The following is a 12,290-nucleotide window of genomic DNA, read 5'->3' as shown; positions in this document are numbered from 1 at the left end:
CGATCACACGCGGTTTGGTTGCTCAAGGGAGATAGTTATCACTTAATGATTATCCTAAATACACAGAGTGAGTTTATTTTACGCCGCTTTTAGTAATACTCCAGCAATATCACGAAGGGAATCACCAGAAATGGGCTTCACACATTGCACCCATGTGGGGAATCGAACCCGGGTCGTCGGGGTGACGAGCAAACGCTTTAACCACTTGGCTACCCCACCAACCCATTAATGCACAGAAATAATGTCCATGGTTACTAATATCAAATCACGATCGGGACTAAAATTTACAACTGAATTCAAGTGTTTCTTTAACGTCCACTTTTGCGACATCGGCATAAAAACAGTTCGGCGTGGTCTATCAAATTTCCTCAAGTCAAAGTCTGAAGCAGATTACAGCATAATACAACATAGGACAACTTGACATATCCTACAGAACCTGTGCAGTTAAAATTCGCATAGACTGTGAGCAATCTCAGTGACATCGACAGGTACTCGGTCTATGCCTATCCCCCGGGGACAAGGCCTTTTTAACAGGTCACTAATGACTCTATCTGCCTCATTAGTCATACCGGCCACAGCCTTTTTTTATCACGGTCTGCACGTGGCACTTGCTTTTCTCGCTCATTGTCACTTTCCCGTGATCACGTGCAACAGGTGCTCGCGCAGCCTGATCTTTGTTATATTGGGTATTCCCAGGATGGTTCGCAAGGCAGTAGATCGTGAAATATTGTTGGCGTGAAAGCGGAACAGGTGGTAAATGTGTTCAATGGACGTGTGCGTGCGTGCGTGCGTGCGTGTGGATGGCAGTTAATGGTTGAGGTCTTCGCGTGTGCAAACCAAAGAACTTAAACATGCTTAAGCTTCATGGGCTTGGTCGCGAGCACTTCACTGAGGCTGTGACATATCAGTCTGTCAAGAGACTTGCTCCTTGTCAGCCTACAGGCGCCTGGGCCCATAATAGTGACTTAACGTTGTCACAATTACGCTTTTCATCTAAAAAAATCAACTTCTCTTATTGTTTGTAAAGAGACGATGCTTCTGGATTCCGTATTATGAAATCGTATTATGCACGAGTGTCGGCCAACATGTTGATAAATCACATATAGCAGCGAATATAGACTTGTATAAACTTCATTTTCATATTTAACTCGTTTATCACATGGTGTCAGTGTTCGGCAAAACGTGCGTCACGGTAGCAGGGAGGAGTCAGTTGATGGTGGACCAGAGTGTAGGTTAAATATAGGACGAACCGGTTCAACACTGGAACAAACCAGATGTTGACATGGCAACAGTCACAGTTACTTGTCTTGCATTTAAAAACCCAAACATTAATGTCCAGATAAGTGAATTTATCACAAGGCGATTAAATTCCCGCTCTTTCACTTCTCAGACAACGTATCTGCATGGCAAACAAACTATTTTTAAGGATTTTTGTACAATTATTAAATAATAATGGATGTCTCCTTATTAGATAATTCAAGCGAAATGTTAATTGCCTTGCGTCTATTATAATATTCTGCTTTTGTTTTGATGAACCGGTTTGGTGTGTTGAAGGAAGTATTTTCAAAGAATACAAACTGCACAGATGTGTTTGGGCAATGCGTTCAAGCATTATCCATGAACGAAATAAAATGTCAACCGTAGTATAATGGCTATAAAAGAGGCATTTCTTGTGAATACAAAAACACTCAAGGTAGAAATTCAAGAATGCGCAAACCTGTTTGTTTAGTTCAAGAAGGAGCATGACTCATGCCTACGTATAAATCTCAATATTGACAGAATCGATGCAACACGACATCTCACATGTGGTCCGTTTGCCACTACCCCCTACGGTAATGTGACGATGCCATATTGTCTGCATAATGTGCAGTCATTGTGACGTGGCACAACACTGCATATGCAGGCGCATGTGCTGCACGTGACCCCAGACAAATTCACCATTAGGTACGGCTGTGATTGATAATGGTTCCCCAATAATATGATAATGGGGGAATTACATGTCAGAAATATTCCGATCAGGCTGTCTCAACAGTGAGAAATTTCTCCGGGGTACTATGAGGAATAACAATAGATGAATATTGAATTAGAATAATATTTCAGGAAGAAAAGCTGGATAATGCATTAGAATAATATTTCAGGAAGAAAAGCTGGATATTGAATTAGAATAATATTTCGGATCTAAAATCAAATCTGAGACAGTAAAATCACAAGTGGTAATGAGCCCCGCTTGAATTATTCAAACCACCTTGGTAATGAAGGATCGAGCATATATCGTGGGCGGCAAGTTTGTTATAAAGCCAGACTCTTATGTTGCCTCACACTTAAGTGATAACCACCCATGTTCTTGAAATCTCAATCGTATTCAAAACCAACATGTCGGACAAGACCAGACCAATCATCACCGCCATGTTACACCAAAGAAACGAGCTTCAAACGCTTTACTAATATTACGTCAAGGACCTGTACAGTAGGGAAGGGGGTAGCTCTTGTCCGCCTTCTTAACTTATATCTGTGTTTGTATGCATGTCAAGTACTTGAGAAAACATCGCCAAATGACCCGCATTGAAAGAGCATTCAATGAGATTCAATATTGTTCTCCCAATGCTTTGAGATCTCATGTCCATGTACTATCATCAAGGCTTAGCCACTCAAACCAAAACAGCTGACGACAGGTTAACCCTGGTGAGGCTTTACTATTACATTTATTACACACTGAAGGCATTGGGGGACTCCAATCTCCAGTAGCCCCCGAGGCTGGTCTTTCAATGTCTGGTCGCTGTGATGTGCGGTAGAACAAAGGGTGAAGTGTGTCTGCGATAACGCCATGCTGTTACGGCAAGACGGTAACGTTAATGCATGTTTAAACTACTTCACTACCAGAGTAGGTTGAGAACGGTCACAGAACGGTTACAGGACGGTTACAGAACTTATTTTATTGGGGTCACGTTCGGTTTCTTAAATAGGTTATGTGTATTCCGGACTGATGGTGTACTGACGTCTTTAGGTTTAGAATAATGTTGTGTTATTTAGGCCACGTTTAATTAAGACATTACTGATAATTGTGAAATGTGTATTGTAGTGTCCTGGCGTTTTAAAGTTTCAGAATAAGGTATTTAGGCTACGTTCAATAACGACATTTCTGATATCTGTAGATTGTGTACTGGAGTGTTTTTAAAAATTCAGTATCGTGGTGATAATGTACTTCATTGTGTCCTGTGAGTGAGCGAGTGAATGAGTGCTGTTGATATTTACATCCAATGGTCGAGGGAAAAAATACCAGCGCCTTGAGCATGCACTAGTGCGTGGATATGTGCGCTATATAAATATCCTATAATAATAATAAAAAATGAATGTGGTATTACGTCGCTTTTAGCAATATTCCAGCAATATCACGGCAGGGAACGTTAGAAATGGGCTTCACACATTGTACCTATGTGGGGAGTAGAACCCGGGTCTTTCAGCGTGACGAGCGAACGCTTTAACCACTTGACCACCCCACCTTTGCCATTGTGTACTGACTGTGTGTTGTTTTAAGTTTAAAAATGAGGTATCGCAGTGACGATGTTCTGACTCTGTGTAATTTAGTCAACCCATTTCTAAAACTTCAAAATGATCATATTCATTAACACGTAGGTGGATGTACAGAAAACCTAAAAAATCATCGTTCTATACACTGAAGAGCTGAATCATGACTAACTTTTTCACTACAAGAGTTGGCGCGTTGGTGAATTGTTGCGGTGTGTTGCTGAGAGTGTTGGCCTGTGTGTACTCCCCTGAACCCCTTCCTAGAATGTCAGCCATGATTGTTGGGAAGCCAAGAGTCCAAAGTGGTCAGTCATCACGCATAAGCCGACAGGGACAGCGAGTCCACGTACAGCTGAGGTGTTCAACATTCACCACGAAGAAGACAATTTCCTCGGTCCATAACAAATCAGTGTGTTAGTTTCCCGGTGTTTTGACTTTAAATCAATACTGCTGTGATGTTGACTTAATCACAGACAACTACTTCCCTGGCAATAAAAGCTCCCCTACCAATGCTCTTTTACAAACAAGAGCTAAGAGTAAACGTCCTTACATGTCCGTAATGGGTATTCAGGAACAGTATCTTTCTGATTCATGTCCATATGTTTACTTAATTTGAACTGAAACGGAATATGCATCCAAATACTATTTATCATGACAACATATCCAAACCAAACGTCAATATCCTTCCAACCTGGACACGAGAATATGCTTATCAAATGTTGAATAGTATATGTAGAAAAACCTCGTTAACTCGAAGTCCTAAGTATCATCGTTAATATCGACTTATCCGTATTTCGAGAAACAAAAAATCCGGTGTAGTTAACGTGGTGCCAGTGCATCTACTGAGACAAAAGTCAATACATGGTTTCGAAAGGACCATGTATTGTTTTAAAAACAACAATCCAGACATGTGATTAATTTTGTGGAGCCCCAAGCATGCTTCTTTTCATCGTCCCGTCTACATAACGCCTTTGCAACTGAAACAGTTCGTCCCAGCATGCTTTGGACGATATCTTTAATCTGCCGCCATCATACTTCCGGTAATGAAATGAATTGAATAGTTGTATGACAAGCAGCCTTACCTTGTACTGTTCGAACACGGCGAGTGCGCGTGCGTAGCCTTCCTTGGAATACACACATATTGCCGACAGAAGTTCAAAGATCTGTTTCCTCACTGAAATGTCGCCCGTATCCAAACCTGCAACAGAGAGTAAATATTGATAAAACAGTTAATCACATACACAGTTTGTACAGTCGAAGGGGGGTTCAGGGGGTTGCAGCGTGTTGAGGGGACAGAGAGGGGCGAGAGGGGAGTATTTAGTCGTCAGGTTCTATGTTGACTTGTTGACATTGCCAATAAGGGCAACCAACGACAAATACTAGCAATTAATTCGTCCACAGGCTGAGTTTAATCAGCACACGCCTTCGTTCGACACCAAATCATCTCGCATCAGCCTGTGCAAAAAGACGGATTGTTTTTCGGGAAGTGTAACTAATTCTATTAATTAATCCCCAATCAAAGTCTACAATATGCTTGTTCATCAGGATCAGTGTAAATAACAAACATCTTGGTTGTATGCAATATTATCTCAATCCCACCACTGCCAAAAATTATAAGATCGTTTTTTTCTGTAATGTGTTGCCAGGCAACAAACAAACATTTACCTGTTTATGCATTATGTGGTTGTGACAACAGTAGAGCCGAACGTGCTCATCCTCTGTGACTAATTGTTCGTATTATAGATGTATTTATGTAATTAATTGAAAACCACTCCACCCTCTCATAATATTTCTTCGCATTTGTAATAAAGGACAACTCAAAATATTGAACACAAACAATAAATATCTTCATTTATTGCTCTGTATACAGTGTGTCCATTTCATCATCCAAACACCTTCTTGGACCAACACTGTAGGTAATTACTAGATCATGCTTTGGGCGTGATTTCTCTGAGAATACAGTGGGAAGGCGCGTCCTTAGTACTATACACAGCCCTCACTATTTCAATATCCATGTTTGTGAACTATCCCCCATTTTCTTTATTGAATTCAGATACGGTATGCCTTGTCTCCTCGCGTCAATGACCTGTGACAGTAAGATTTACATTAACAACTACACGGGGACTAGTTCTTTCTGTGTCCAGTTGAATGTCCCCGTGGTCATCATGTGTCCCTTTGTGGTTTATCGCCCAGGGATCAGCTGACCACAATGGCACGTGCAAGAGGTGACCCTTTTCAAGTCGCCGCCACATCTGCTTGTACTGTCATCTCGGACCAAACCGGACACAGGTGATCATCCGAGAATGTCCGACATAAGGGCACACTCTGCCAAGACAAACCCAGCTCATATCTTTGTATTTGCTTAAACATACACTTCCACGACATCAATAGTAAACCTCTGGAGCATTTCGGTGTATACAATCCCCCAAAACCCAGGTAGGTTTTGCACCTTATTCTTGAATTACTCTTTCAAAACGCTAGTATTTCCAATTTTAAAGTTCAATTTTAAACTAAACCGACACTTCCTATATCACGTTCTATGACTCGTCCGAGGTGCGCGCAGTGGTATCGAAAAAACTAAGTCCAATGATCTTCCGTGTTTACACAGACGTGGGAATTTTGTTTGCTGTTTTTTTTCTAAAACAGAACTGTCTCAATATTGCATGGGCCTCTGTGTTACGGCAGGAGTCGATGTGACACAGGAACTACACTGTTCGGTAGTTAATCGATCGCTGGATGGGCCGCAGCACAAAGAATACACGGACTGATTCATCATACAGAAGGCAAACTTCAATCAAATTTATAATTTTGCCCATGTATGGTAACACTGCCAACGTTGTTGTTGAGGTTGAGTTCGGTCTTTGTTTCCGAGTACGTGTCTCTTAATTTCGTGTCTCTTAATACGTTCTCTTAACGTAACATGCGTTTTATTAAATGCAATAAACTAGCATGTTATCTGCCACTGTTTGGTGTTAGCAACAAATATCAACCATGAGTATTTCTCAGACCGTTTCCAATTATCACTATTTTCCCAGTCTGTTGAAATGTACACCCCGGATCCGTTCGCCACGTTATGTCGTTCAGAGCTAAAAATAACATCCAATCAAATCACACCCGAGAGAAATTCAGCGCCACGTCGTTGACAAGATGAGGAGGTGACGTCATTGTCGTAACGAAACTTGAGTAGGGAACAGGGTTTTTATCATTATGAAAGGGCAATATAATACACTGTATGTTCGGATATGTCCTCTGATAGTGTTGGCAATAAAACCAGCAAGGGTATTGGATGTGTCGTGTTACAGAAATATCACAGGTCGTGCGATTTTTATGTACGACTATGGGTTTTTTCAGAGTCTCGTACCACTCAATCAAATTCTGAGGAAGTGTTAAAGTGGTGTCCCAGTTGATGTATATTCCGAGTAATCGAGGTGTTTTTTAGAGACAATCATATGCCAAAAATGAATGTCACGAAAGTTAATTATGGCTACATATAGACGTGTTTCTTTTCGTCAGCTGTTGTTGTAGAGCAGCATCAGACGTTGCAGGGGGTATTGCTTGATGACGACACGAGACTATGGGGAGGGGGGCAGGGTGACAGTGACTCATTCTCTCCTCATCTTCATCAACGTCTACTACCACTTCAAAGCCGCTTTCGTCTCTACCGGGTGGTGGAAGAAAAACACCTCTTTGATTAAAGTAAATACGGGATGTGAGTATTTGAGTCTGCCTGGGGATTCAATAAATATTAATTCAAAACTGTAACGTAATTCAATGTAAAGGTTCTTTTGAAAATGTATTTGAAGAGGATCAAATCTAGAACGTTCAGCAAATGTCGTTTAAAAACCAGAAGAAAGTCTGAAATGAATATGCAATTTTTAGAGTTAGCCAAATATAAAACATATTACATATTGACAGAATTCCCTTTCAGGTGCTGTTTGATATCTGTGGTTTGAAGTTAGAAGGACGCTTAGAAAGAACTCTTTTGTCCCTCTCCGTGTCATTTTCTGGCTGGGTCTGATGTAACCGTTCCTGGTTTGTCCACCGTCGGGTCAGCCCAGCTGGACGTGTAAAGGACAGGTAACTTCATGTCCACCCGGGGTGACCTCTCACCGTCTGGGTGACCCATCGGGTCATAGGTTATGGGATAACAGACCAACAAAACAAACACTGGCCCAGAGCCGTGTTACTAACAATAAATGCGGATTAGTGTTCATGTGGGTCTTAAGTCTTTGGAACGAGGGACAGGTACAGGGAGAATATAACGTTGAAGGAATGGGTGATGAATGGGGAAACTAAACGTTCAACTGACGGTGGAAGTTTCAGCAAAGGAACAACACCACTGGATCAGGGGTGAGGGTGGGTGTCTGTGGGTCGGGACGGTACCTTAGGGTGGGGGTGAGATTGTTTCGTGGGCGCCAAAATGAGCATTAACCATCTTGTCTTAAGAGTCGATGACCAGGGTGGGACCTAAATATATCCGTGTTTTCTGGGGTAGATCTTAGGGTGTAGGGATGGGTGTGGTACAGAGGCGGATCCAGAGGGGGTCTCCAAAATCCTGGATCCGTCCCTGCGGTGGTTACCGTTGGGTTAAAGGTGGAGGAAGAACTGAGTCACAAACCCATGGATACATCTGTGGGTAATGGTGACGGTAATGGTGCCGCAGCGTCTTAACGAAAACATAGCACTGAGCATTTCAAAATTACCAACACTATAGCTCCGCTGCAGTCTCACAGAGGTGAAGTCGCACGGACTGAGACAACCGAATTCCACAATTAACGCATAAGGAGGAAGCAGCCGTTGTTAGCTAGACGCAGACATATTGGTTTTTTATACAAGCCGAAATGGAGACGTCAACATCGCCATCTGCCGTATTGACTGAGTAAATCCCCAGCAGATATTAGCATGTTATGGAGAAAAAACCCGAAATATTAAAACAACTTTTCCAACACACTTTCAAACTCCAGTAACAATTTAACACTATTTCCAGTGCAGCCTTTACTTGAGAGCTAGGGAAAACTATCACTGTATTGTTTTTCTCCGTTTGAGTGACAAATGCTAATTTAGTAATCCTGGCTCACAGCCGTGACTCGTCGCTCTGTCATAGACGAAAAATTTGGAAGCAACGAAAATATCTGGGTTGCGTACATGTTATCAATATTGTTCAATAACAGATGTTGCCCTAAACTGAAGTTGCATATTTGAAAATTCTATAATCAACACATCACTAATAACCTTTCAAACTGTGAATACAAATATGCTTTTTAATAAAATCGACAAACTATTCTTGATCTAAATAAAATTATATTGGACATCATTGAAACCCCTTTTGCAAACCAGATGTCTCAAGCTGGTGTGAGACGGGTAGACTTCCCGGGTGGATGAAGTGTCCCAACTACCAGAGCGAGCGTCGGGGTATCCAGCCAGTTACCATTCACACTCGCACGCTCTACCCCAAACGCTATCACCCCTTCTATAACACTCTTAACCTCATGTACAGCGTCTAACATGAACCCTGAACAGCATAAATCGGGCAAGTGTAGCCATTGAAGAAGTAACTTGACGCATATAATGAATACTAACATATTTAATAGTATCCTAAGGCAAATATATCTATATTACAATACCGTGACTAAGGCCGGGCGAAAACGATTGAGCATGGACTAGATTCGCACATGTATTTATGACTTCGAACAGAGTCATGTTGTGGGGATCATTTGAAATATCGGATAAGTATTCCAGTATGATTTGAATATTATGCATGTAGGTACGTTAAACCCATGTCGCTGTACAGCTTAGGGATTAAATTAAATTTAACCTGGCTTTGTGTTCTTGGATAGGCAGTGTTGGTGCCATGAGTTAGATTTGTCGTTAATATCATCGCTACAGTACAAGCTGGGTCTGTTTGTTTGAAATATGACTAAATTAACTTGTTATTTCTTAACACGGAAGTTATTGAATCATTTCACCTAAAGGCTACAACGGCTGAATCATAAGACGCCTAGCGGGGTTGCCTGTGAGTTCAAAGAGATTCGCCGCTCTGAAAGTATAAAGTTATATCACGTATCTAAATTTGGTTTTATTATCTGTTTTAATTAATTTAAGATAACCATAAAGTTTGATATGTATATGCATTGATACGTATTCACAGGTAGATTTAACCAGTGCCAAACTCGAATGACGATAACGTTAAAATGAATTACCGCTATCACATTAACGTTTAAGGTGTTTAACAGGTATTACTCATACCTAGTGATAAAGCCTTACAGATCTGTTAAAAACAGTTCAATATTCCATATGCTATGACATTTTCATCACAGGTATGTTCATGATTGATAATTAAAAGGTTAAATGGGAACTAGCTGAAGTAACTACATAACAATGTGTTTTTTCCCCTTTGTGTTAATTTTACACTTACAAATACAGGTACCCGTCAACCATTCATGCTATTAAAAGAATCAACTTGTGGGGGCTATATTAAAGCTACATCTGAACCAGAGAGGGGGGAGGGAGAGAGAGTCGCTTGTGCGTTTGTCATCACTTGGAAATGTGTGTCAAATTGGCCGGCATCGCCTCTAGTCAGCAGAGGAATATGTCCACACAGACCTGAATTGGCTCAACTCCAGGGCGAACGCTACAAACTGAAACGGCAGGTATCACAGGTAGGTCGCTCAGGTAGACCAGGTGCGAGATGCTCCAGGTGATGATGGATCGACTGGAAACATCATCCCCGGGTGTGGAGTATTGTTTAAGCTACGTGACAGGTTTTACGAATATTAGCCTGGGGACGAATTGCGAAAACGATTAATTAGTCGATAATTAGCTCACTGTTTGGGGTTGTCAGTTTCCAATGTTCATTTCAAATTATTACCTGCTCGTAGTGTAAGCATCTGGATATATTCCACTTTAATACAAGAAAAGTGATTATAATGAACTATATATTGTTTTACGTTAAAAAGTGTTTTGTATTTTTTAGACCAAACAACTTCCGAAACAGAACCTGATCCCAGAGACTCAAGACTGATGAATAATCTGCGGTTTTATTAAAACGTAAAAAAATTCAATCAAAACTATTTGGTTAACACGTATATTAATTATCTACATATATAGATAAAGTGATTAAACTATATGCAAAAAACGCTGACGTGTGTGTTCTAGAACAGTTACTGTTTTATTCATAATTCACAAACACGAATCTAAAGTTTCTCAAAAAGCAACGATCCAGTCCCCCGAGACGAAAGGATTCTTCAGGTGAAACAAAATGCCAGAACGTTCTTCCGCCGCTACAGAGATCAAACATATCCCCCCTTCCCCTCCCAACTTCACCTGGCCTAAAGGCTACCTGTGTTGACAGTACGGTTACCTCTTGTCTCAGTCACAGTCATTTCAATACATCCAACATCACCTACAATTCCTTTACCTGTAACCCCTCTTCTTTCATAATTACGAGCACATCTGTCGATTTTAAACAACACATTAGTGATTAAAAACGCACTTAAAAGCAAAATTCCGCGTCAGCTCCCGCCTAGACCCGGCAAACATAACAAGCTAGCTAAGAGCAGTGGGCCTTGCCGCAGACCTATGTAGTGTATTTCTCTCACTACGGTGGCAGTTGTCAAATGTGTAACTGTGTTCAGCAATATTAACTTACCTGTGGAGAACTTGCGTATAAACTCCTCGTTTTCAATGATATAATCCAAGCTGGTTTGCGAACTCATGACTGCGCGTATACACTGAACAATCACAATTCGAAGTACCACACAGTAAAATCTCCCACTCTTTTGTCTTGTAGACTTGTCCAAACTTTTAAACAGTATCCCCAATCCATGATTGTGAAGAAAATCTGCAAGCCATTCGTCGTCGCATTTTAGTTTGCGCTTCAGCGCGATATAGGTTTGAATGCGAGGCGCTCGGTCTAGCGCTAACGCTGTTTCCACTTCAATGCGTGGATCGTTTGCTCTTACTGCCGTACTGGTCTTCGCTGATTGGCTTACAGCGTAGCCAATGACACGCTTCATCTTACACAAGCCTGGGCCATTGTCGAGATAGTAACTTTCATCCATTTTGAAAGTTTGAATTTCATACCAGCCTGGAAATAAAGAAATATAGATGTGATTAGTGCTTTTTAACGATTCCATACGACTGATGACATTCAGGAATGTATTTAAAGAACTAATTATTACAATTAATATTCAACGAAATTTATGTAAATTACATTTAAGTAATGAGGGTGCAATTTTACGCCAGGTATAACTGTAATCACAATAATTAATAACATTTGTTGACTATTCAAGAGTTTTTCTGCAAAGACCACTACTGTATGCGCTATTTTTCGTTCAACGTCGCCATAGAAGCTAGGATGGCAAGATTAAAATATTTGTAGGATTTCATAATTCGGAGAAAGAGTGGCATGCGTATCACATTTCTCAGGGGAAAAGAAGCTATTTCATATTCATGAGAAATTATTAGCAATGGTTTATTATTAGCAGCATACCTGCTTTTACAAGTTTCGTTTTCAGTGTATTAAAGCAGAGCTCCTGTGGCTCTTCGCTTGTTATGTAAACAAAATACGAGGAAGGTTACGAATGCGTTCACTGAAGCCATCACGCTCCGTGATTTTCTTTATTGAAGTTCTTTTTCTGTGTATTGATATGTAAATTTAATTTTCAAATATTTGACGAACTTGTGTACAAAAGAGCGGAGATATGTTATCACGGCCCTGCCCCTATCAGCTTCAAACAAGATATGGAGTTAGTCACATGCGTGGT

General features: G+C 40.9%; 1 protein-coding gene across 1 annotated transcript in view; it reads right to left on the bottom strand.

Moving 5' to 3' along the window:
- The window catches only part of LOC124270821, a 58,547-nt gene extending 46,940 nt beyond the window's left edge, over positions 1–11,607 (bottom strand). Inside the window, 2 exon segments of the mRNA XM_046705879.1 lie at positions 4,608–4,723; positions 11,174–11,607. Of these exon segments, the coding sequence (XP_046561835.1) occupies positions 4,608–4,723; positions 11,174–11,585 (528 nt within the window). The 5' untranslated portion in view covers positions 11,586–11,607.
- Positions 11,608–12,290: the final 683 nt, after the last annotated feature.

This window comes from Haliotis rubra, unplaced genomic scaffold (assembly GCF_003918875.1).
Source record: "Haliotis rubra isolate DU_JTF1 unplaced genomic scaffold, ASM391887v1 Scf155, whole genome shotgun sequence".
In the NCBI taxonomy this organism is placed as follows: Eukaryota; Metazoa; Mollusca; class Gastropoda; order Lepetellida; family Haliotidae; genus Haliotis; species Haliotis rubra.
The sequence above is the reverse complement of the archived record's forward strand: the minus strand, read 5'-3'. Positions and strand labels throughout refer to the sequence as shown.